The sequence below is a fragment of the Etheostoma cragini genome, chromosome 23 (assembly GCF_013103735.1).
Source record: "Etheostoma cragini isolate CJK2018 chromosome 23, CSU_Ecrag_1.0, whole genome shotgun sequence".
Lineage (NCBI taxonomy): Eukaryota > Metazoa > Chordata > Actinopteri > Perciformes > Percidae > Etheostoma > Etheostoma cragini.
This window is the reverse complement of record NC_048429.1, coordinates 15,334,606-15,357,006: the sequence shown is the minus strand read 5'-3', so window position 1 is coordinate 15,357,006 and position 22,401 is coordinate 15,334,606. Positions and strand designations below refer to the sequence as shown.

Genomic DNA, 22,401 nt, shown 5'->3' with positions numbered 1-22,401 from the left:
GTAAAAAAAAAACGGGAGGAGGGTGAGGGAAAAAAATGAAGTCAATTATACAACACCCTGCTATCTGCATGTAGCTCCCCTCCTCTCCTCTGTTACTACTACAGCTGGTGCTGGCTCCACATGCGGCGCTCCGCCGTCACCGACTCCAGTCTGTAGGCATGTCGGCCAGCGGCTCTGACGGGACGGCGGACAGGCCAGCAGGTAGGGGCTCAGGGACGGGTTGCTTGGGGACGACAACTGTATTAATTGCGCGTAACAAAGCTCGCTAATTGTATTATCAGTGTGTGTCCGTCGGGACAGATGTTTGTGTTACTTCTTTCCATTTTGGCTGAAAACAAAAACGAGAGGTAGGCTAATATTTCTAGAAAGTACTTCAGAACTTCTTTAGTCCCTAGTCATGCAACTTATAATGTTGTTTCATGGTAGACAGCGACAGGTTGTGATGAGTAATGCTTTTGGTTCGGTTTTTGTCAATTTGACTTAATGGTGATATTATGTGGAGATTATAAAAGAAGCGAGTTAGCTACTTTTATCAGTAGCGACTCGGACTGTAACGACACCAGCCGAACGCGTTTCTTTATACACATTCCATGGCTACTAGCTGCAGCACCGGTGATGGACCAACCAGGCAGCCTGTCTAGCCTACTATAGGTTAGCATAACCCAGAATACCGATTGGCAACCGGTGACGACGAACGGGCGTCGCAACGTTGGAAACCAAGGGGAAAAGCGGAGGGTGGGGCTTTGGCTTTGTTCCATTTCGAGAGAGCAATAAACCACAAGGATGTAATGATGGCAACGATTAATTTTGTTTTTTTAAGCTATTTTTATGTACCACCATCGTTCCATCTCACTAAATATGCTCGCCCAACCTTCACTCACTAAACTGTTCTCGGGAGCTTAGTTTGTCACGTGGTTCCACGAGGTTTGTGCGTGTGTTCTATCCTTTCGCTGTCTATGGTTCTCTCTCGTGCTATGCTCTCGTGCAGCTCTTTCTAAACTGGGTCAGTAGATCAGTAGAGCAGCGCTGCCGCCACCGTGCAGCAGAGGGCGCTATTCTCCCCGCCGCTTCGACAACAGACCAAGAAGCAAGACAGTAACTTTTTTTTTAAGCCGACTCACCGTCACTTTAGATAGAAAAGTATCTCAACTGACCTTTTATAGATCAACGGAGCTTTGTAAACAAAAGCACCAGAGCATATTGATAAAACCATGAGCTTAGAAAGGTCCAAGCCTTAGTTAATCATTAAGAGGTGTAATAATGTTATAAAAACAATTCTTCAGTTCCAGTTAACACTTGAAAACTATATTTAAATATTAAATGAATTATAGCCAGTAATATCCACCGGATAGACTTCTAAAATATAGTAGGCTACATGTGCAGTAGGGTTACCATAAATTCATCATTAGTCCCCACAACATTTACACACAATTTCATTGGGCAATTTCATGTAAACTATATTAAGTATTTTCTATACTACTATTCATTTTCTTCAGTAGGACAGCAATGCTAAATGTAAAATTACTCTTAGTATCATAAGAGAAACATAATTCTATTTCAGAGTGTTTGTGTCATGTCCTGTTACTCTCTATACTAAACTGTACTTTTTTTTTCTTTTTCTATTGTACTGGATTAGGCTATTTCATGTAAACCCCATGAAGTATGTTCCATAATACTTTTAATTTTCTGAGTGTATTACAATTATGTCAAAAAACGTGTGTGTGTGTGTGTGTGTGTGTGTATACAAGTGCTAAATTTAAAGTTACCCTTAGTATCATAAGAAAAACACGATTTCCATTGTTTTGTCATGTCCTTATACTTTCTATATTCATCTGTATTTATTTTGTGTTTCTATTGGACTGCTGCAACGACTGAATTTCCCCACTGGTCTATCTAGTTCAAATGCTGTGGGCTTTTAAAGCTTTAACCTTGCCATCATGTTTCGGGAATGTTTTCCACGTAAAATTCTGCAAGTGAACTTTTAACAGACAACATCTGCAGTTTATTTATTTAAAGCATGGAGAGGAACTTGAAGAAATACCTTTTTATTTGAGGTTCATCCACCCTACAATATATTTGTGTTTTGGTTTATTTTTTTATGTTTAGCAATTATTTTAAGGCTATTTATTTATCCGTATGGTTTTAGTGTTGATATGTGGTTACTCCTTTGAGCTGTTGGACATCTGAATATCCCTGTCGGGATGAATAAAGTATTCTATTCTATGGAGGAGCAGTGACCACAGAGCAAGCAAGGCACTGCTTACATCCAGAGGTACTACATCAGTAGTCTGAACATGGAGCACTGACGGATGAATACAACTGCAAAGAGCGGTGATCCCGCCGCTGTTGATGGAGTTTGAAACAACATCTAGTGTTGAATATCAACAAAAGAAAGTGCTCTTGTCTGCTTGGGTTGGACAGTTTTGTAAAAAAGCTGTGTATATATGGAGTATCCATCCTTTAAAAAAATCCTTACATATGTTTTGTTGCAGTTTTTTTAAATTGAAAACTAGTCGTATATTTGCACACGAGAAGTCAACCCTTAAACGCAGCTTTTATCCACGTATTTGCTCTGGCTGTTTAGCACGCACTGTCTGCCCATTGTTATTCACGTGTGTGTTTTTTTCTCTGTTATGACTCGGCTCCGTGTTGGAGGACACACAGCAGCACTTGGCTTTATGCTTGAGCGAAGCACTGAAATTAGCTGTCTGCATGAGTACATCCAGTATGTGTCTTAACTTCCTAGCAATGTGTCAAAAGCCAAGAAGAGATTGACAAGTTGTTTTTGCTTGCCACTGTGATAGTTGTTTGACACTTGTGGCTCTGCATGCCATTAATTGGCGATTTTACTGGCCTTGCTTTTTGTTGCTGTACTAACATCTGGCTTCTTACAGCTGGATTAGCTGGCTGTGTACTGGTTTGTGTTGTGCATCCAATTAGGGTATTGAATTCACTGGTGTTCTTTTTGACTTTGGCTATATATCATGTTGAATTCAAATCAAGTTATCTACATTCCACTACCGAATACCTTAAAGTTATCAAAGTGGGATGAAATGCACACTTGTTGGAAAATGTTCAGCCGTAAAGAAATGCATGTAGGGCATATAGTGCGTACTGTTGGGCATACTGAGTTTCCTCCACTCCTGTGCATCTCCCCTGAGAGTGGTGGTCTATGTTTCTGTGTTTCAGTGACATGGTGGGGGGGTGGGGGGGTGGTGGGGTTCCTGACTAATAATGGAGCAGGAAAAACGGTGATGTTGGAGGCGGCGTGTTGTGCAGCATCAGTGGTGAAGAGGTGTGATTGCCGGAAGTGAGCGCTGGAAAGTGTTCACTCCCACGTTCCACTTTAGCGTCAGCGATGACCCACTAAACTTTACTTCACTGCTGATTGTGATTGATTGAGTTGCGGAAGTTACAGTCACGTTGAAAAGCGTTATCATTTTGTATGAACTCCCCACCAAAAAATAAAATAAATGCCACAATTTAAAGTATATAGTCCTGAGAGAGAAGAAGGTCAGTGTTACAGCATTATATAAGCGTTAGGTAAGATGAAGGCCCAAACCCATTTACTCTTGTGTGCTTTTTAAACTGCTTTTTAAACACACTGTGAACATAGCCAGATGTTTGGCGCCACCTGGCAACCTTTAGCCTGTCCTCTGAGAGACACAGACAACAACAGAGACGTGTGTGTGTGCAAGAGTGTGAATAAAATTCTGTCAGTCCTGTACTCAGAAACGTTTTTGGCAGGCAGGGGTCAGCTTTTAATGCTTTTAGGCAAACAAGCCTTTCAATAAAGAATTGACACCCACAACTGCAACACTTATGTTTCATTGTTTGCTCACAAAAGGTCTTTTTGAGGACATAAATAGCTTAACATATACAAATATACAGGTCTACATGTCTGCTGTGTAGAACTCTTATGGAAGCAAAGACAGGTCATAATAACTAATAGTAGTATGGTCAGTGCTAAGGTAATTGTCAATAGTAAAAAAACAAAAAACAGGTCTGTTGAAAGAAGGCCTAAAACAAAGAAATACTAACTTAGACTTGTAGACCTATTGTACTTAGACTTGGTTGCTTATTATATATTATAATAATATAACATGCATAGCCCATAGGTGCATTGTCAAACAGTTTCCCATGTTAGCGTTCTGTTCAATCCAGGTGCCGCCTTGTTGATGATAATTATAATAATGTATACTGTTTATTGATCCCCAGTGGAGAAATTACCATTTACACTCTGTTTTGTTAGTAATCACTACACACAGGCCGAAAATACACACACACACACACACACACACACAAACACCTGTTCTGGACCTATTCATTCACAAATAGCGAGATGTCAGAGTGATGTAAGATTTGGAACATTTGTAAGACCGGCAATTAAAGTATTTGATGTCAACCAATTAAAATAACAACTAAAAACTTCAAGGTATTTGATCTCAAGTGCTTAGAACCAGAGTCCAGTGTTTGTAGCTTTGTGGAGGACTTAGGTGTGGGTATTTGGCGGGGGGTTTAGGTGTCCTTCGTCAAGAAAATGTGACTTTAAAAAAACAAACAAAAAAAACCTTCTAATAGGTAGAATAACCAGAGGAGCCTGTTCAGTGGAAGGCTGCTCCTTCCCGAGTGTCAGACCAACAGACTCAAGGACTCCTTTGTCCCTCATGCCGTCAAACTCTACAAATCCTCCCTCGGGGGGGGAGGAAATAGGGCAGAGTAGACAATACATACATACACACCTGGACTCACATAAATACCTGGACACTTCAACACTTGACTCAACACTGACACTTTTGACTGATAATTTATGGTAAATTACTTTTTATGTCTTCTTATAGCCAAAGGTAGTGGCAGAGCAAGTCTTATTCATTCACTAATTGGTGAATTATTAATAGGGCATCTGAAAAGGCAGCATGACAGAGCTCTCAAGTGTGTTACGTTCTCATTTGCAGTCTTGTTTCCATATATCAGATCTCGCTGCAGAAGGGGAATGCCCGAAGCAAGCAGGCTCTTTGCCGCCAGCTGTCGAGTCGCTGAGGAAACGAAAGGGAGATGTGGAGGAGAGGTCAGGCACCCATGGACAGTAAGAGGAGTGCTATGCCAATCCTATGAAAACATTTTACTGTACGATGCATACATTCTCATAGGGCTGGGCAATCATTCTATATGATCATTGATCGTGATGAAATCACATATCAAGATATAGTGATTCTTTTTCTATGACGTCTAAATTGATAATAACAAGCGCATACTAACTCAATTTTCTCTCTTTTTGAGGTAATGTCAGTTGAAGAGTTGCAGATTAGTTTTAACATCACACTGTTTTCGTGCATGCATGGAAATAATTTCTATAATTTCACGTGAAACAGTTTACCACATTATAAGTGATTATTTATCTTAAATCTCATTGCAACAATTTTGTGAAAGCACCAATTGTCAATCCGACAATATCGACAACGATGTATTCGGTCAGGAATATCTGTTTTTCTCCAAATTGCCCAGCCCGATATTCTCATTTTCTAGTAAAGGACACCCAATATGTCGATTTGATCTTACAGGCAAAGTGTCGACTTTCAAATGGACGATGACCTCAGCAGGTACACAGACTTCTTGGCTTTGTTCACACAAGTTTTGTAGAAGAATACTGGCAAAGAGTTTAATTTGTCAATTCCTTTTATTTGCAGATCTGAAGGAGAGGATCAGCAAGTCAAAATGAAATGCTTCAGGTGAACCTATTTTTTTTTTGTATATCAAATTACAGTGGAGTAATCTGTGTCTTGTAAAGCCTTATGTGGCTTTGATTGGTCTCATTTACTGTGTCATGTCACCCGCTTTTTTAAAACCATAATGACTTTTATGAGTTTTTTTTTGTTGTTAATCCTTGCATTATTTACTCAAAGTAATGGCCTCTACCCAAAACAAAATACTACAGATAGAGATGTCTTTCTGATTTCATTTGGACTGCGTCTGCAGGGAGCCTCACCGACAGATTGAGAAGCGGCGGCGGGATAAGATGAACACCCTCATTGACGAGCTGGCGGCCATGATCCCTGCCTGTCAGCCCATGGCGCGAAAACTCGACAAACTCACTGTGCTGCGGAAGGCTGTGCAACACCTGAAAGCCCTCAAAGGTAACTTTGAAACCGGGTGGAATGTAACTAAGTACATTTAATCAAGTGCTCTTCTTAAGTACACATTTCACGTACTTTAACTTCACTTGAGTGTTTTCTTTTAATGCCACTTTCTACTTCTACTGCGCTACATTTCAGAGAGAGAAATCTTATACTTTTTACACCACTAGAATGAAGATATTTGCACACAAAACACATGTAGTTTATAAAATACAATGTTTTTTTTATAAAATTACCCAACAACATAGATCTACAAGTACAGCTGAAATCACTTGCTCTTAAACACTTAGTGGATTGACAGAACTGTTTTGATGGTTTCTGTTTTCTAAGATGTGTGTTTTTCTGCATTGAGTATGTTTAATGTTATTACTTTAAGTACATTTTCCTGATGATATATACATACTTTTGCTTAAGTAACATTTTCAGTGCCAGACCTTTACTTGTAATAGAGTATTTTTCATTTTGGTATGAGTACTTTAAGTTAAGTAAAAGGATCTGGATTCTTCTTCCACCACTGTCCATAACACATAATGTACTACTGCCCAGTCACTGGCATCATTTGTAGTCACACATTTGAATCAACATTTAACATTGTCTTCCCACATATCTCTCTCTTAATTTTGTCTGTCTTATTGGTATGCTAGAGACTTTCTACAAGATAGAGAAACATGATTTGTGTAATAATAGGGTTACATCATTTTTATAGTGCGGTATTAGTACTTGTACTTAATAAAAGGATCTAAATATTTCTTCCACCGCTGCCCTGAACCCACGTGGTAACTTAGAATGCCAAAAAACGTCTATTCCGTTCCATTTAAAAAAAAATAGTCTCCTGTGTTTCCAGCTGGGACAGGCAGCGCCTTTACAGACACCACCTCCAAGCCTTCAATCCTGTCTCAGGATGACCTCAAGCACCTTCTGCTCAGGGTAGGTGCTCAAGACCCAAACCAGTTCCTATTTCATTATTCTACCCATCCATCCATCAACAATTTCTATCTTTTTCTACCAGGCTGTGGACGGTTTCCTGTTAGTTGTAAGTTGTGACCGGGCCAAAATCCTGTTCATCTCCGAGTCCGTCTCCAAGATCCTCAACCTTAACCGGGTGGGTATGGCACGTCGACACCACACACTCATTTTGTTGTAGTCATGGTTCAGCTGGCTCGGATGATAACCATTTAACGTATCTTTATGCTTTTTTTTTTTTTTTATGTTGTCACAATGACGCGAAATTGCAAAGAATTACAAAGCCACAAAAGTGACAAAATGTAATAACATTTCACCAGAGTAGTTAACAATCTAACTGGAAATATCAAATAACAGTAATGAAATAATTCAGTGTAAAAAGTGAAAAATAATTATAGCTTATACTTAAACCATTTCTATTTTTATATGTTAAAATTCCCCTCCATAAAAAGTTACTAAAAAAATCTCTAAAAAGGGTCTGGAAGCACATCTATTCTTTCTCCCTCATTGAGAAACAATGCATCTGGCCTCGCCCACCGCTGCTGCTCGTGCCCCCGCTACGTTGAGATCTTAACGGCTGAAAGAGCGGTGTGCGTCAAGATCGCCAGAAACAGTGGAGGGATGTAGCCATGATCTACATGTTTGAGTCTCACGCCTGTTTCAGACAGGAGGTGGCGGGACGTCCCGCCCTATCAGGTGCAACAACGCTAACAGGCGGTTCAGGATGATGTCGGTCAATCACACCCACAAAGTCCTGGGAAGAGGTCTAAACAGACTAGTCCACATCCACGATATTCCACTTCCGGGATTGTTCAGGAGCCTTTTATTAAATAGTTGCTGTTAAAGTAAAAAAGCATTATGCCATTTTACTAGCCGATTAGTTTTGAAATTGCACTGCATTTTGTCAGTCTGGGCCCCAATTTAAAGGTCTTAACTTCATCTACTCTACTGGATCTGCTCTATGAGGGATTTGTGCCGGTGCCACATATTCCCCATATTGTGGGTGAATCGGATCTTTACGACTCAAGTCTGCAAGACAAAATTGTGTTTCTGCAGATTTTATGAGCAATCAAAACACACAAGATAAATTTCCTAATTAAGGCCAAATCTAGTATTTTTCTGCAGGGCAGGCGATCTCTGAGCTTTATAAAAAACATGAAAGCCTGATTATTGGGCCTGGTATCCAGAGTGACAACCACACCTGCTCTACGTTCTTGACCACAATTTCAGCTTTGACACTACGCAAGCAGAAAGGAATGGAGATTAGGAGGGGTGTAAAAGAAAAAGCTTCTAAAGTAATCTGATACCATGTCTGCAGGAAAGCATGTGTTAATTTGGGGAGAAGTACTAAATGCATGCCACAGCAATTCTCTTATAGCCCAGATACATTGACTGTATGTAGAGCTTTAACCAGTGGCCCGATATCTTCCTATACAAGTTTTGATACAATGAGCTCCATGATCAGGGCTGTAGAAGAACTGTAAAGGATACACAACTGATCAAACACTGATTAAACATCATGTTGAATGAACCAAAGATAGTAAAGTTGAATAAATGGATGCATGTCATATGGGTTCATAGTTGGAGCTGACTGGGCAGAGCTTGTTCGATTTCATCCATCCCAAAGACATCAACAAGGTGAAGGAACAGCTATCTTCTTCGGAGCATCCTCGCCAATGCCTCATTGATGCTGCAAGTAAGTCTGTTGCCATGTTCGTTCAATCCTTTATTTATTCAACCTTTATTTATACTCAAGGTTATTCAGGGGCGACTCTCATTTACAATAACATTGAGTAATATTACAAAGACAAACAACAACAATAAATAAATCAGGATAATAAGGATGCAAAAGCAAAGTACAAATTTGTAAAGCAATTACAAGTAGAAGTTTGTAGGTTTAAAAACAGGGCCACGTTCAGCCCCGACACAGCATAGCAACACGATCCTTTTAACTGAATAGACTGTTGTGTGCGCATGCGCTCTGCCTTTTTATTACCACGAGTTTACAGACACCTCTCTGCTGATTGGGGCTCACCTGTGACACAGCCAGTAGCCTTGTCTGTTACTCTGAGTAACAGAAAAGTTCTGTAAGGTAGTGTGGTAGTTTTCCAATAAGAACCTTATAGAAAAAAGACATACCAGGGAGTATCATGTCTCTCTTGGAGAGAAGCCCAACCAACACTTTCACATAAAATACTGTGATTTGTACAATAGACATGACCGGTTATAAATCTCAAGGCGGAGTGGTAGACTGACGCATCACCGTAGTCCAGGATCGACATGAACACTTCCTCAACATCTGGAGAGATGTCAGGTCTGAGAAACAACTTCAATTGTAACATGATGTGTTACTAGAAGACAACTGTTCCACGTTGTAGCTACAGCTTGTAACAATTTTAAATTTTGCTGCACAAATTGACTGTCTTAAAAGAAATAATTGTCTTGTTCAGTCAAATTAAAAACATCATGTATTTATTTTTCAAAAAAATAGAGTTTGTCTGAATGATTCCTGGGGTACATCTTTAGGTTCTATGACTGTCATGTCACCCAGATGATGTAATAACACAAGTACACAGCTTATGAAGTAAACCACGCCTCTTTAAAAAAAAAAAAAAATTGATAAAATTGATAATTAACAATCAGTCATTCCGCTTAAGACCGGGGTTGGGAACCGAAGGGTCACCGGTCAGAGTGTGGATTGGTGGCTGGAGAGATGCCACTCCTGTCACCTCCTGGGCACTGCCAGGTGCTGTTGAGCAAGGCACCGTACACCCCCCCCCCCCAACTGCTCAGGGCGCTGGTTCAGCTGGCAGCCCACTCACTCTGACATTTCTCCATTAGTGCATGCATAGATCCTGAGCGTGTGTGTGTGTCGTTCAGGACTGTGTGTGATAACTAACAAAGTGTGGACACAGAGTGTAGATTGTAATTCAATCAATAAACAGATTAAAATTAAAATTTTATAAAAATTAATGTAAGCAATTAATTGGGGTTAAACAAAGAAACAGCAATAACTTCAAAAAGATTAGACAATTATTAAATAATTCTTACAGGCCTAATTGTAGCTGTACCTGAAATGAAAATTAAGCAAGCTGACAATTAACAGTATGCCGTCTCTCTGTGTGCAGCCGGGGTTCAGGTACAGGTGGACGCCCCCGCCAGGCTGCCCTTCTTGTCCACCGGAGCCCGGAGGTCTTTCTTCTGCCGGTTGAAGCACAGTCGGGTGGCGGGGAAGCAGGAGGACAAACACTTTCTGCCCTGTACGTCCAAAAAGAAAGGTCAGTACAGACCAGAGTCCAAGCTATGCGGGTTGCCCAACACCGCCCCTAGCAGCTGCTCCTTCCCATTTTAGGATGTGACAACGACAGGGCAGGTCACGTCATGTCGGCTACTAGCCAAAAAGCTAAACAAAGGATGAAAAATGACAGCTGGAAGTAGTGTCATTATATAAGGGCTAAAGAAATAGTAATGTAACAAGTAGTTAATTACTTTTGATACTAAGTTATAAGTAAAGTAATAGTATTACTTTTAGGGGGTAAGGAGTAAAGAGTAACAGATTACACTTCCTGTGTAACTTGCCCAACACGGATCCTCATAAGGGGAACTGATGATTTTAGCGCCAAGTCAGTCCAGTCAGAGACACTTATGTAAAGGAGTGGACCATTTTCAGAGCAGCAACAATGATGCTACTCTGAGTGCCCTATAATTAACACAAAATGAACATTCCATTTGTAGAATCTAATACCAGAAGTATAGCACATGAGGAGTAGGTTGGGGTGATGGAAGGAATGGCAGAGTAACAGTGAGAAGTATCAGGTGGTAATGTAATGGTAAAAAACACTCTGGGTTGTTTGCATTTCTTTAAACCAATCACAACCGCCATGGGCGACGTTAAGCTCTTGATGCAGCGACGGTGCCCTTGCAAAATAGACAGAAGAAGTGGGGGACCTTTCCCAGCACTATGCATCCGGGATAAATTAACTGACTACTGAATGGGTTCCAGGCAGGAAACCCCACTCATTTGCCGCTTTAGGTTTTTTAAGGTAAAAATGTAATTTCAGAAATGTTTTGGAAAATACTGCTACACAGCCCGACACTATGTAAATACACTGAGAAACACACTGATCTATAAATCTGCTGCTCCTGTGGATCAGAGTTATTTTGCATCATATTATTTCTGTTACCTCCCTCTCTCTCATTTGAGGTGATTTAGCTCAGTTGTTTCTTAAAAAGATTGGAACTATTCAGCTTTGTTTACACAGTCATGCTCAGTCCACTTTGGCCCAAACAGAGGAGGAGCAACGCTTTTTAGCTCCCTTATTACTCTCTTTAAGTTACTTTGTCTATCATTAACTATATAAGAAAAATGCCAGTTTAATAACTTTGGTATCAGATTACTTTAGAAGCTTTTCTTTTACACCCCTCCAAATCTCCATTCCTTTCTGCTTGCCTAGTGTCAAAGCTGAAGATGTGGTCAAGAACGTGAAGCAGGTGTGGTTGTCACTCCGGATGCCAAGCCCAATAATCAGGCTTTCATGTTTTCTTTTTATAAAGCTCAGAGATTGCCTGCCCTGTAGAAAAATACTAGATTTGGCCTTAATTAAGAGGTTTAACTTGTGTATTTTGATTGCTCATAAAATCTGCAGAAACACAATTAAAGTCATTCTAATGACTTTATTAAATAAAATAAATACATGAAGTCATATATTTGTTCTTTGGCTCCCATAAAGGTAAGAACTTATGTGGGTACGTCAGACAAAGAATGTTAGATCCACTGATCCACAGCTGGAAATGATCTCCAATAAACACATGTACTTGGCGTAAAACGTAAAATCTTAACAAAATATTTGTGACACTTTGACAAAGATTTCCATCTTCAGTGGGAATGAATTGACTTGGTACTGATTTATTATGGGGAAGATGAAAAGTATTCACATATATTTGTGATTTGCTTACAATATTATAAAATAAAGTAATGAACATATTTTCACTAAAGGGGACCCTAAATTGTCAGAAGATAACTAAAACATAAGTTAATATTTTATATAAGTTATTCATTTTACAGGCAAAAATCACAACCTTTAGAACACTAGTAGAGCGCCTGCGATTTGAGACCCTTTTTGGGGGGGGGGGGCTAAACCAGGGGTTAACACTTTTTCAAGGCACTACATCCGTGTCACGTTCTCGTTGGGGGCTGAGCCCCCCCAATGTTACCAAACACAAATTACTTATAGAAGGAACCCAAAGCTCTTAATATGCAACCAGCCTACTACTGACTTACAGTGTACTTCTACATTGTAGGCTACTACTACATTTACCTGATAGAGAATGTTGGCAATTCAGAATTTAATCACAAAATATACCAATTAAAATGTGGATAACACACACACACACACACACACACACATACACACACAAAGGTTTCTCAATTTATTAAAGAGATTATTTTATAAATTATTTTTTTTTAATTACAAACTACTTTTTGTGCCCGCAGACACTTCCAGATACTGTACCCTCCACTGCACTGGATACATGCGCAGTTGTCCGAGCAGCCAGCTGGACTCCGAGGGCGACGGCGAGATGGAGGGCTCCGACCGAAGCTGCCTGGTGACGGTGTGCCGCCTGCTGAGTCCCGTGTCCCACCAGCCTCCCAAAGAGCTCTCCATCCGGCCCTCTGTGTTTGTGACCCGCTGGGCCATCGACGGAAAGTTCACTTTTGTAGAACAGCAGTGAGTTTCCTGATTTCAACTCTTATCTGCAGGACACTGAAACATTATTTTGCACATTACGTTTTGCAATAAACTCTTACGTTGTCCTGTGTTCCGAATGGGTGGGGGGGGGAAGTCCAAATGGAAAAAATATTCAGGGAAAATTCACAGGTCAAGGTGTTTATACTCTTGATTTATTTTTAATTTATTTTATGCAACATCTTTCCAAAAGTCAATGCGTAATCGTGTTAAATAATCAAGATTACGATTTTTTCCATTATCTAGCAGCCCTAGCTAACAGTTTAGCTGAAAAGAAATGTTAAAGTGGGTGGGGGGAGGCCTCTGAGCACAGTTCACTCTCTTCAGCTGTCAGTTTCTCAGAAGGATCTATGCATCCGGATTGCATCACCAAAAACTCTTCTCATTTTTGTTGGGGAATACTTTCATACTGCATACTTTGCGTATTTTAAAACTTTTACCCAGAATTTTTTTTTTTTCCGGTGCCAAGTGTGTTTTTTTTGTTTGTTTTTTTAAGAGGGCCCGGCTGGGGCCAGTCACAGACAGATGGCAGAATTAATTTAGAGCCCAAAAGTTTCTGTAAAGCAGAATCATGGATATAATCATGAAATTGAGACTTAAAAAAAAACTGCTAGACAGATATCAGAAGGCTCAACATTAAGTCAGTGCTAAAATCTAGGAGATTTCGTAAATAACTACATCTAAGTTCCAACCAAGCCTCCCCACTGAAACTAGTTCCATAACCGTGTTGGAAATACATTCAAAAGATTTTCCGCAGTGGATTAGGCCTGGTGGGGGGTAATTTAGGCCCGGTGGGCCACCAGTCTTGCAATACACTGGGGGGGACTCTGTAATACCACAAGTAGTCTATAGTGAATCATTTCATCCAATTTCCTTACTGTGTAACTGCTGAATGTTCCATTTGGAGAGGCTCATTTATTCAGCATTCGCTTCTATTTCCACTTGTCACTTGTTTTTGAAGCGGCACATTACTGAGGGACGGCGAAAGACATCAGAGTAACTAAACTCCTTTTACGTCCTCTCTCTCTTTTCCCAGAGCCACTACAGTAATTGGTTACTTGCCACAGGAAGTTCTCGGCACGTCATGCTATGAGTACTTCCACCAGGACGACCTGCTGCACCTTGCAGACAAACACAGGCAAGGTGATGGAGCAAAGCAGCCACAGATGGAAACGTTAAGCCTATATCTGACGAAATCTAGAACTTAACTGAGACATTTGAACCCCAAATCAAGATATCAGTTTCCAAAATGCAGCACTTGTGTTGAGTAGAAGTTCAAGAAATTGGACTTTTCAAATGAGCTCTGTAATAACACTGGTGTCCAATCTCTTGGCAGTTCTGCGAAGCAAAGAGAAGATCGAGACACAGTGCTACAAGTTCAAGACAAAATTCGGCTCCTACATTTCACTCCAAAGTCAGTGGTTTAGTTTCACAAATCCATGGACCAAAGAAGTCGAGTTTATTGTGTCTTCAAACCAGGTTGTCTTGTAAGTATCGATTCATTTATGAAGATGTGCATTCTAAGTGCTCCTATGTTAGATACAATGTTGCTATCAGGAGGTGTTACAGACCCATTCATTAATGCTCTACTCTCATGTTTTACAGCACCAAAAACTGACCCTTTTACTTAAAACTACTTACATTTTTTTTAAATGCTATAAAATTGAATAAGACACCCCAAAATTAATGAAAGTAGAGATTTGAACTCGCCAACGAGTTTTGGGTGGAATAAATCATGTTATTTTGGGTAATTAAAAAGAACATGGATATGGGAAAAGGTTCCATTTGTCCCGAGGACAGCATTAGGGTTAAAATACAGTTTATCCATGAATGTAATAGCATAAATACTCCTTGGCACCAGCAGGGGGTCTGGTCACACAAAAGATGAGGAGGCAGGCAACTCAAAAGCACTTCAGGGTGAGTAAAACATGCTCTGTATCCATATAGGCAATTATTGGCTTTGTGGAATTTTTTTTTTAATGTTGATTTTCCTGTGTTCACAGAAGACACTAAGCAAATACCCATAATTCCCGGCCTTTCCAGTGGTGTGGGCACAATGATCTACGCAGGCAGCATAGGGACCCAGATCGCAAACGAGCTCATGGACTCCTACAGGTGTGTGTGTGTGTGTGTGTGTGTGCGTGTATTAAGCTAAGTGTTACAGTATTATATTTAATACATAAACAGCACTCCGTCCTGGATACACTGCTGCTACTCTTAAAATGTTACTGAGCTAAAATTTTGAAACAAAAACTGATACCAACATAATACTGAAATGTCTAACTTGTGAATAAATGGGATTTAATTAATTTGAGATGTTAGTAGTCATCCCAGCGAGGCACAATGACTGATGGGTAATCTTGCTTGTCCACTTCCGACAAAGTAATGAACCATTCACAGTTCCCTTTGAAACAGAGTATTTTTGCAGTAGGGGTAGGGCACATCAAATAGGATACAAATATAAACAATTATAACATGCCTAGAAGAATATTTTATGATGATTCCAACTTTTTCAAGTTATTTTATCTCCTGCTTTGTTCCTTTTAAGCAAGATGAACTCGTCTCCATCCAGCGGGGCCTGCAGTCCGTTTGGCCTGGCCCAGGAGAAGTGTCCACGGGTGTCCCCACTAACCAGCACCAGTGTGGGTGACATCTTCATCATTACTTATCATTATCTACTTGGAGGCAAATTCCATTCTTTTTCTTACCATTTATGAAGTCAAGCCATAATCATATATATATTTTTAACCTGGGTATACTTGTGTTTTTGCCTTTTTTTGTTTTATGTTAAATTTTCAATTATGTCACAAACTATGGTGCACTTCTAGTGCATGTCTAGGGAGTTTATATGTAAATGTATCTCGCCAAATGTTATATGCAAACAAAAGCGTGTCTTTAATTTGCACATACTGTACATAGCACACAGCACATTTTCAAGCAACTGAATGGTGACATGGGAAGTTGTGGTGATGTAGGCACAGGTCATGACCAGACAACTCATTGAAATCGCAACAACATGTTACAAAAATATACAAAAATGAAGTACTGTGACTTGTAATATAATGATTCCATTCCATTTAACTAAAGTCACAACTTGACTTATAGTGACTTGTATTTCCACGACAACAAGCTCACATGTCCTTATAGTGTGTAAGTCTTATTCCAATATAAGACTTATTAAAATTTGACCTGTGGTACTTCTTTGTCATTTACAGGCAGGTACTAATATCATTTTGTGTCACCCTCTTAACACAAATATTGCGCAAAACTTTGCACAGAAAAATGTGTATATTACACTTCAGTCGAGGAAACATGGAACAAGAGGCCCTGTGTGGTGTTTTAACGTTTTCCCATGACGTGTTGCAGGCGTCCAGCAGAGAGGAGGCATCAGGCAGTTCCTCCCAGTCCCAGTGTGACTCGAGGACAGCAGAGGGCGCCACAAGTGCAGCTTCTGAAAGCTCGGCGGCTGTCAGCAGGACAGCCCTAAACCCAATCCAAGGTATTATCATTTTTTCTCTACTTCTCTGCAAAAAGAAGAGGAAATGGACCACAATCACAAAACCCTGTCCACAGGCTTCAAAAAAAGCTTTTGGCATGATATATTGAAAAAGAACTCACAGCAGACTTGAACTGTGTTGGAATCCGTTCCCTCACTCACTCACTCACTATTTCCTGTATATAGTGTTTATTACATAGTAGAGTATATAAAGAACAATTTCAGACACTACACTGAAAACATCGTTGTGTTTGTAGATGCACCGTTTGTTTGTGTGAGGGAGGCAGGCGCGCACAGCATCATCATCATCATAAACAAACCCAAACAAAAATACTTCTAATACGTCCCTGAAACAATACGAGCACTCAGGAGAATAGTAAAATGTTGTACTGTGTATGTGTTACATTTCCAATGCTTAAAAATTGTCCGCTGTATTTTTCCTCTTTCAGTTTTCACAGTTGCTTCTGCTTCTTCTTCCTTTCCGGGAAAACACGACCGCGTTGCATTGTGGTATGGGAGCAAAATGTAGAGTACATTGGATGTCCACCCAAATAGTTTTTTAAAAATAGTTTTTTATTTTTGTCAACAATCAGAAAACAGAAAAAAGATAAAAATCAAATAAAACACAATCTTACACAAATCAATCCGATTCCATCAAAGAACAACGCACAACGCAACATTACTTTACAGATTAAGATTTTTACACACAAAACACATACAATACAACAAATACAGTGTTTTATTATCAATTCATAAATGAACAAATAAATAAATAAATTAACAACTGTTTGGATCGTTTCAGTTTCTAAAATCTGAGGATTTTTCAGCATTGAGTACTTTTACTTTTAATTCTTTTAAGTACATTTTCCCAATATGAATACTTACATACTTTTACTTAAGTAACATATTCAGTGCAGGACTTTTACTTGTAACGGAGTATTTTTACATAGTTGAATTGGTCATAAGTACTAAGGGCACTAGAGGTTGCCTATAAACTAACAGCATGTACAAACAACCTAGGGGGTTGTTTTACTTCAGACCAAAAGAAGCGATTCTACCGCAGAGTTGCTTGGCGGGGGTCAAAGAAACGGCCTATTTGTGTGATGTCCTGTTGCGGTCTTTAACCCCCCAACGTAGCACAAGTAGACTTTATATTTCACAATTACTCTTTTCCATCAGCTTGTTGAAGGCAGCTTTATTTCACTGGGGGAGAGCGAGAGAAAGGAAAGACGAGCGAGACACGGCGAGTGCTTTGTGTTGCAGGAGACATTCAGCTATTTCACAAACTCCCAGGCAGTTAAGTGCTTGCGTTTTGTTTTTTTACCCTTCTAGTGTTTTAAAACCTACTCGTGGCAGCAATAAAGGCCGTGATGCTTCCTGTTTACTGTACGGGATTCTCACACCAACTCAAACCATAGCTCAAAACACTCTGACCTGAGTCTGATCGCTGGCCAACATAGCGTGACATGGCGTTGTATTTCGCCAAAAGTGTAGTCAGTCTCAACTTTTTTTCCACAGTTTTTTTTCCCAGTCCCCTCTGCAGGGTTTGCCAGATAGGGGACTGGCTAAAAAAGTCGTGGCCCAAAGGCTTGGAGTGAATTGCATCTGCATGTCAGATTGGCCCCCAGCATTCACATTTTTAAATCATGACTTCAAACTCACTTTAATTCATCGGCCTTAAAACCTGCTTGAGAGTTGTATTCTGCATTTTATTTTTCTAGTCTGTTATTTGTTTTAAATGCTTGTTTTGTTATCCACTTGTTTATGATCATGTTAATATCAAGCACTTTGTAAATGTGCTTTACAATTAAGGAAAAACTGCATTTTTGCCCAACCGTCGACCGGGTGTGAATGCGGCCTAATGGGGAAGGACACACCCGATATTCCACAATGTCAGTTATTTTTCTCCCTAAAGGTCTGACTTCTTGGGTTGGGAGTAGATCGGTCCGTAGGTAGTCTGTTTGGGAACCAGAAGTTTACTGGTCCTGGTACGTGTGGACTGTTAGCCAGAGAGAGCCAGTTCACCTCCTTGAGCAAGGCACCAAACCCCTCCAACTGCTTGGGGCGCTTGTCCAGCCCACTCACTCTAACCTCTCTCCATTTATGCATGTAAAGGACCTGAGCCTGTGTGTGTATTTCAGGCCTGAGTGTGTGTGTGTGTTCTACCACAACAGAGTGAAACAATTGTAATATACCCCACTGGGGATCAATAAAAAGTATACATTTCCATAAAAAAACATTTTTTGCTGTGTGTCAACCAGGCGAGCCATCCCAGCTGGACTTGGACTTGGTGCCGGGCCTGAGCAGCTTCAGCAGCGACGAGGCAGCCATGGCGGTCATCATGAGCTTACTGGAGACGGATGTGAACATGGGTGAATCGGGGGACTTTGAAGGCTTACACTGGCCTTTCTAGAGGGTGCACAGACACTAAGCTCTCGCATGCTCTCACGCACAGAGCTCATTCAGTGGTTGGCTTTGTGGCCTGCTGAATGGCCTTGCACATTTGAACCCACTGAACGTGTATTACTTGAGGAAGCTGGATAAATAGAAAAAGTTTATAGAAATAATTATTACTGTAATTACCTTGTTGAACCCTGCCCCCGCCTCGGCTCTCGCTTGAATGATTGTGAGGTTCAAGTTTTTTTTTAGTTTTTTTCTTTAAAGAAAATTTCTTTGGCATTTTAGGCCTTTATTTGTTACAGTACAGCTTAAAGATGAAGTGGGAGAGAGAGGGGGAATGACATGCAGCGAAGGGCCACCGGCCGGTAACAAACCCGCGGCCACTGCGTCCAGGACTCAGCCCCTGCATTATGGCGCGAGCTCTACCAGGTGAGCTACCTAGGCGCCCGAATGTGAGGTTCAAGTGTCCACCTGAGCCTGTGGAGATTCAGTGTCTTCCTCTGTGACACTTCTTCTTAAACCCAGACTTTCCACTGCAGAACGATTGAGCTGTTCGCTCTGCTCTGTCCCCCAGTGAGTGACCGAGGCCCCCGGGGGGAATCAGACTCCTGCCATGTGCAGTGCTGCTAGAGAGACTCCTAAAACCTTTAAACATTTGCGAAAAAACCTTCAGTACTTGGTGATGTACATGTTTTTCATAACATGGTGTGATTGTGTTGGTTGTTGCTCAGTTTTTAGAAGATCCCCTCCAGACCCATGTCAAAAAGATGTGTTTCCAGAAAGTACTGAAGAAGGCAAAAAACCATGCATGTCAATGCTTTCGTCTCTTTATTGAGAAATGCATTTCATTTTTGCAAATATGGAGATGCCTCAAGTCCGATTTATCCTCAGATGGCGCCTACGGGGGGGACGTACAAACTAAATATTCTGTAAAAGAGCAAGACGTCAACCAGAGTTACCGGCAAAACGCCATGGACCAAACATTCTACTCCTCAATGCCGAGGAGGAATTATAATGAACTGTAAACTTAAATCTCATACCAAATATTCATGGACATACGAACTAATCACCTTTTTATACAATCCCTGTAAAGAAAGGAGTCAAATATGTTGAACAACAAATGTGTTCTAATTAAACATCGTATAGAAGGTTAAATATCCTGTAAACAATATTTAATTAACAAAGATATTTACTCAAATGTGGATGTAAAACAGTTAAAAGCCAGTTGGTCATCTTTCTTTCTAAAAACATACAGTAATAATACAGCAGAAAAAAATTAATTCAATATTTTATATTCATATTGTTGTATAATTCTTTTTTAAATATTTCACCAATCATTTTTATCCCTGGTGGGGACAAAATGTACCCCCCCCCCCCCTCACCAAAATGATCAATGCTACTTCATCAGTAGACCATAGATGATATAAAATAGAAGTATTTTAAACTACTGGTAAGTAAAGCTCTGTAACATGAACAGTCTATAGTGCGATAGAATGGCAGTTGCTGGTTGTATTTTGCAGCTATAGAGCTCCGGGATGCTGGCAAACAGCGGCAGTTATTTAGCCACCGACAAGTGACCATGATCCAGGTACAGGGACCGCCAGATGACCCTCCTTTCAGGGGCCGTGGTTGTGGAGTTAAGCCAGAAAAAGTGACAACAACTAGTTAAGTTTAGGAAAAAGATTGGGAGCAACAAACAAGCGTTTCCAGGGTGAAATTATTTTAGTTTTCACCGCAAAGTGAACTCCACTCTCCGGCTTGAAAGTGCTGTGTTTTATGTTGACACCACGTTGTGCTATTTCATTCAAAGATTATATTCCATTGGATATTGAAGTGCATTAATAAGTGTTTGGGCACGCCTGGCAGAGTCGCTCTATATCCATGGTATTGAAATGGGGATTGAATTCTTGCATGTTAAACAAATCACAGCCTGGGTACTACTACAACTCTCATACACCACTGACTGAGTAGATTTATCATATGGTCTGGGCACATAAACGCAACTGAGTCTAACAATATGTGCATACTCAGAATGGATTATGAAAGAATTATTTGACTTTAGACATTAGAAAATGATGTGGGCAAATACATTTACAAAACTAAATTACAAGAGACCAACATCCTGGCACCACCAACACACAATGTCCAATTTTACCAGCTAATAACAGCTCTTAACAATTAGAGTTATTAAAAGCTTTCCTTTGGGACTGTCTCTTCAAGAAAACTGGCTCTATATTCAACTTATTATTATTTTTTTAAATCAACACCAACCAATACAATACAATACAACCAAATTTTGTCCACGAAGTTCCTCAGCAAAATAGAATGAATGAAGCTAGAAGTGAACAATACATCTCTAGTTTCAAAGGTTTAACCACTCGATGCAATCTTCAATGAAAAGTCAATTTTTGTGTGTAAGGTATATCAAAGAGTTCTTTGTTCCCACTTTGCACTTGTGCAATACGCATAGTTGGCTACCAGTTGTGATGTCATAAATCATACTATCAGTATCCAATCAAGAAAGATTTGATTGGATTGCAGAGATCTCTGTGAAGGTACTCCACTGAACTCTTGGGAATAGTGCTGCACAATTAATCAAATTTTAATCACAATCACGATTTGGACTTCTTTCGATCAAATTTGCGTGGTCGAGCGATTTCTTTTAAACGCGTCATTTCATAGAACGCTCCGTTTTTTTTTTTGCATAGCGCGTCTACCGCTCTGTAAACCACTGTCTGCTCATGTGCCAGTCAGTTGTTTCCTTGCATCGCGCAGCTTAGTTTCTAGATGTGAACAGTCACAGAGGGCAGAGTGACGGGAGGAAAATTCAACAGATAGCAGTCGTTTATGCGTTGGTCTCAAGGTTTACCAGTTTACCAGTAAATGCAACATTTTGTCCTGTCTGTGTTATTCAGACAAATGCAGTGAGCATGCCACCGCAGTGCTAGTCGGTGGCGGTGCTAGTTAGCTTCTGTTAGCTCACAGGCTCTAGGGCGCGAGTAATATTTTTCCTCCTGGACGCACCGGTGCTAATGTCCTCGCATTCGCTGCAATGTTGTTATATGGATATGGTTTAATTTTGCGTTACATGACCTATTTCTACTTCAAAGCTGTGCCTGTGTTGGATCTCTCCTTTACTCTCCCTCCTCTTACTCTCCACGCAGCCCCGCCACACAGCGCCGGTCCACATTTCTGACATTTGTCTACAGTTTTAATTGTTATTAACACAGCTGTATATTGTTAAGCATGAGAGGCAAACCTGTATTTGTACCAGTGTTTTCCGCAGGTAACTCTGCTATCGCAGCGGAAGACCACAGAAGAAATTATTGAATGCAACTAACAGCATGTGAGACGGAGCTGCTGGACCTGGGCCAGAGATGTGACCCATGGCCAGAATATCATAGTTCATAAAAATGCAGCGCAGTGACAATACAGACATTTCAAACACATGTGTATCTGCCGTTCGACCCTTGCTGGACCCGTTCATAATGATCAGCCGTCTATCTGAGCCTATGTGAAAATAAAATTAGTTTTGGTTAAAATCAACAAATAATTGTGAGAATAATCGTTATCACAATATTGATTAAATAATCGTGATTGTCATTTTGGCCATAATCATGCAGCCCTACTTGGGAAAATATGGAAGCCCCCCCCCCTGTGG

The 22,401-nt window shown here is 40.3% G+C and overlaps 1 protein-coding gene and 1 long non-coding RNA gene across 6 annotated transcripts in view; one reads left to right on the top strand and one right to left on the bottom strand.

Annotated features, from left to right (window-relative positions):
* Positions 1-15,060, bottom strand: part of LOC117938657 — a 19,429-nt gene extending 4,369 nt beyond the window's left edge. Inside the window, exons 1-2 of the long non-coding RNA XR_004655455.1 lie at positions 15,049-15,060; positions 8,299-8,303 (exon numbers count right to left, since the gene is read on the bottom strand). This is a non-coding gene — a long non-coding RNA (uncharacterized LOC117938657). The remainder of the gene's footprint in view (positions 1-8,298; positions 8,304-15,048) is intronic.
* On the top strand, positions 24-19,637 carry LOC117938631 (aryl hydrocarbon receptor nuclear translocator-like protein 2). Of its 5 annotated transcripts, none has more exons than XM_034863367.1 (17): positions 24-201; positions 4,975-5,086; positions 5,562-5,600; positions 5,688-5,729; positions 5,977-6,134; positions 6,979-7,061; positions 7,144-7,236; positions 8,679-8,793; positions 10,226-10,375; positions 12,592-12,826; positions 13,881-13,987; positions 14,181-14,331; positions 14,709-14,761; positions 14,848-14,959; positions 15,393-15,486; positions 16,211-16,343; positions 18,602-19,637. In XM_034863367.1, the coding sequence occupies exons 1-17, from the start codon at positions 159-161 to the stop codon at positions 18,751-18,753; spliced, it is 1,872 nt and encodes a 623-aa protein (XP_034719258.1). In that variant the 5' UTR covers positions 24-158; the 3' UTR covers positions 18,754-19,637. The 5 variants fall into 5 exon arrangements, with proteins under 5 accessions (XP_034719258.1, XP_034719259.1, XP_034719257.1 ...); XM_034863368.1 differs by having other exon boundaries at positions 14,706-14,761; positions 15,396-15,486; XM_034863366.1 differs by having other exon boundaries at positions 14,706-14,761.
* Positions 19,638-22,401: the final 2,764 nt, after the last annotated feature.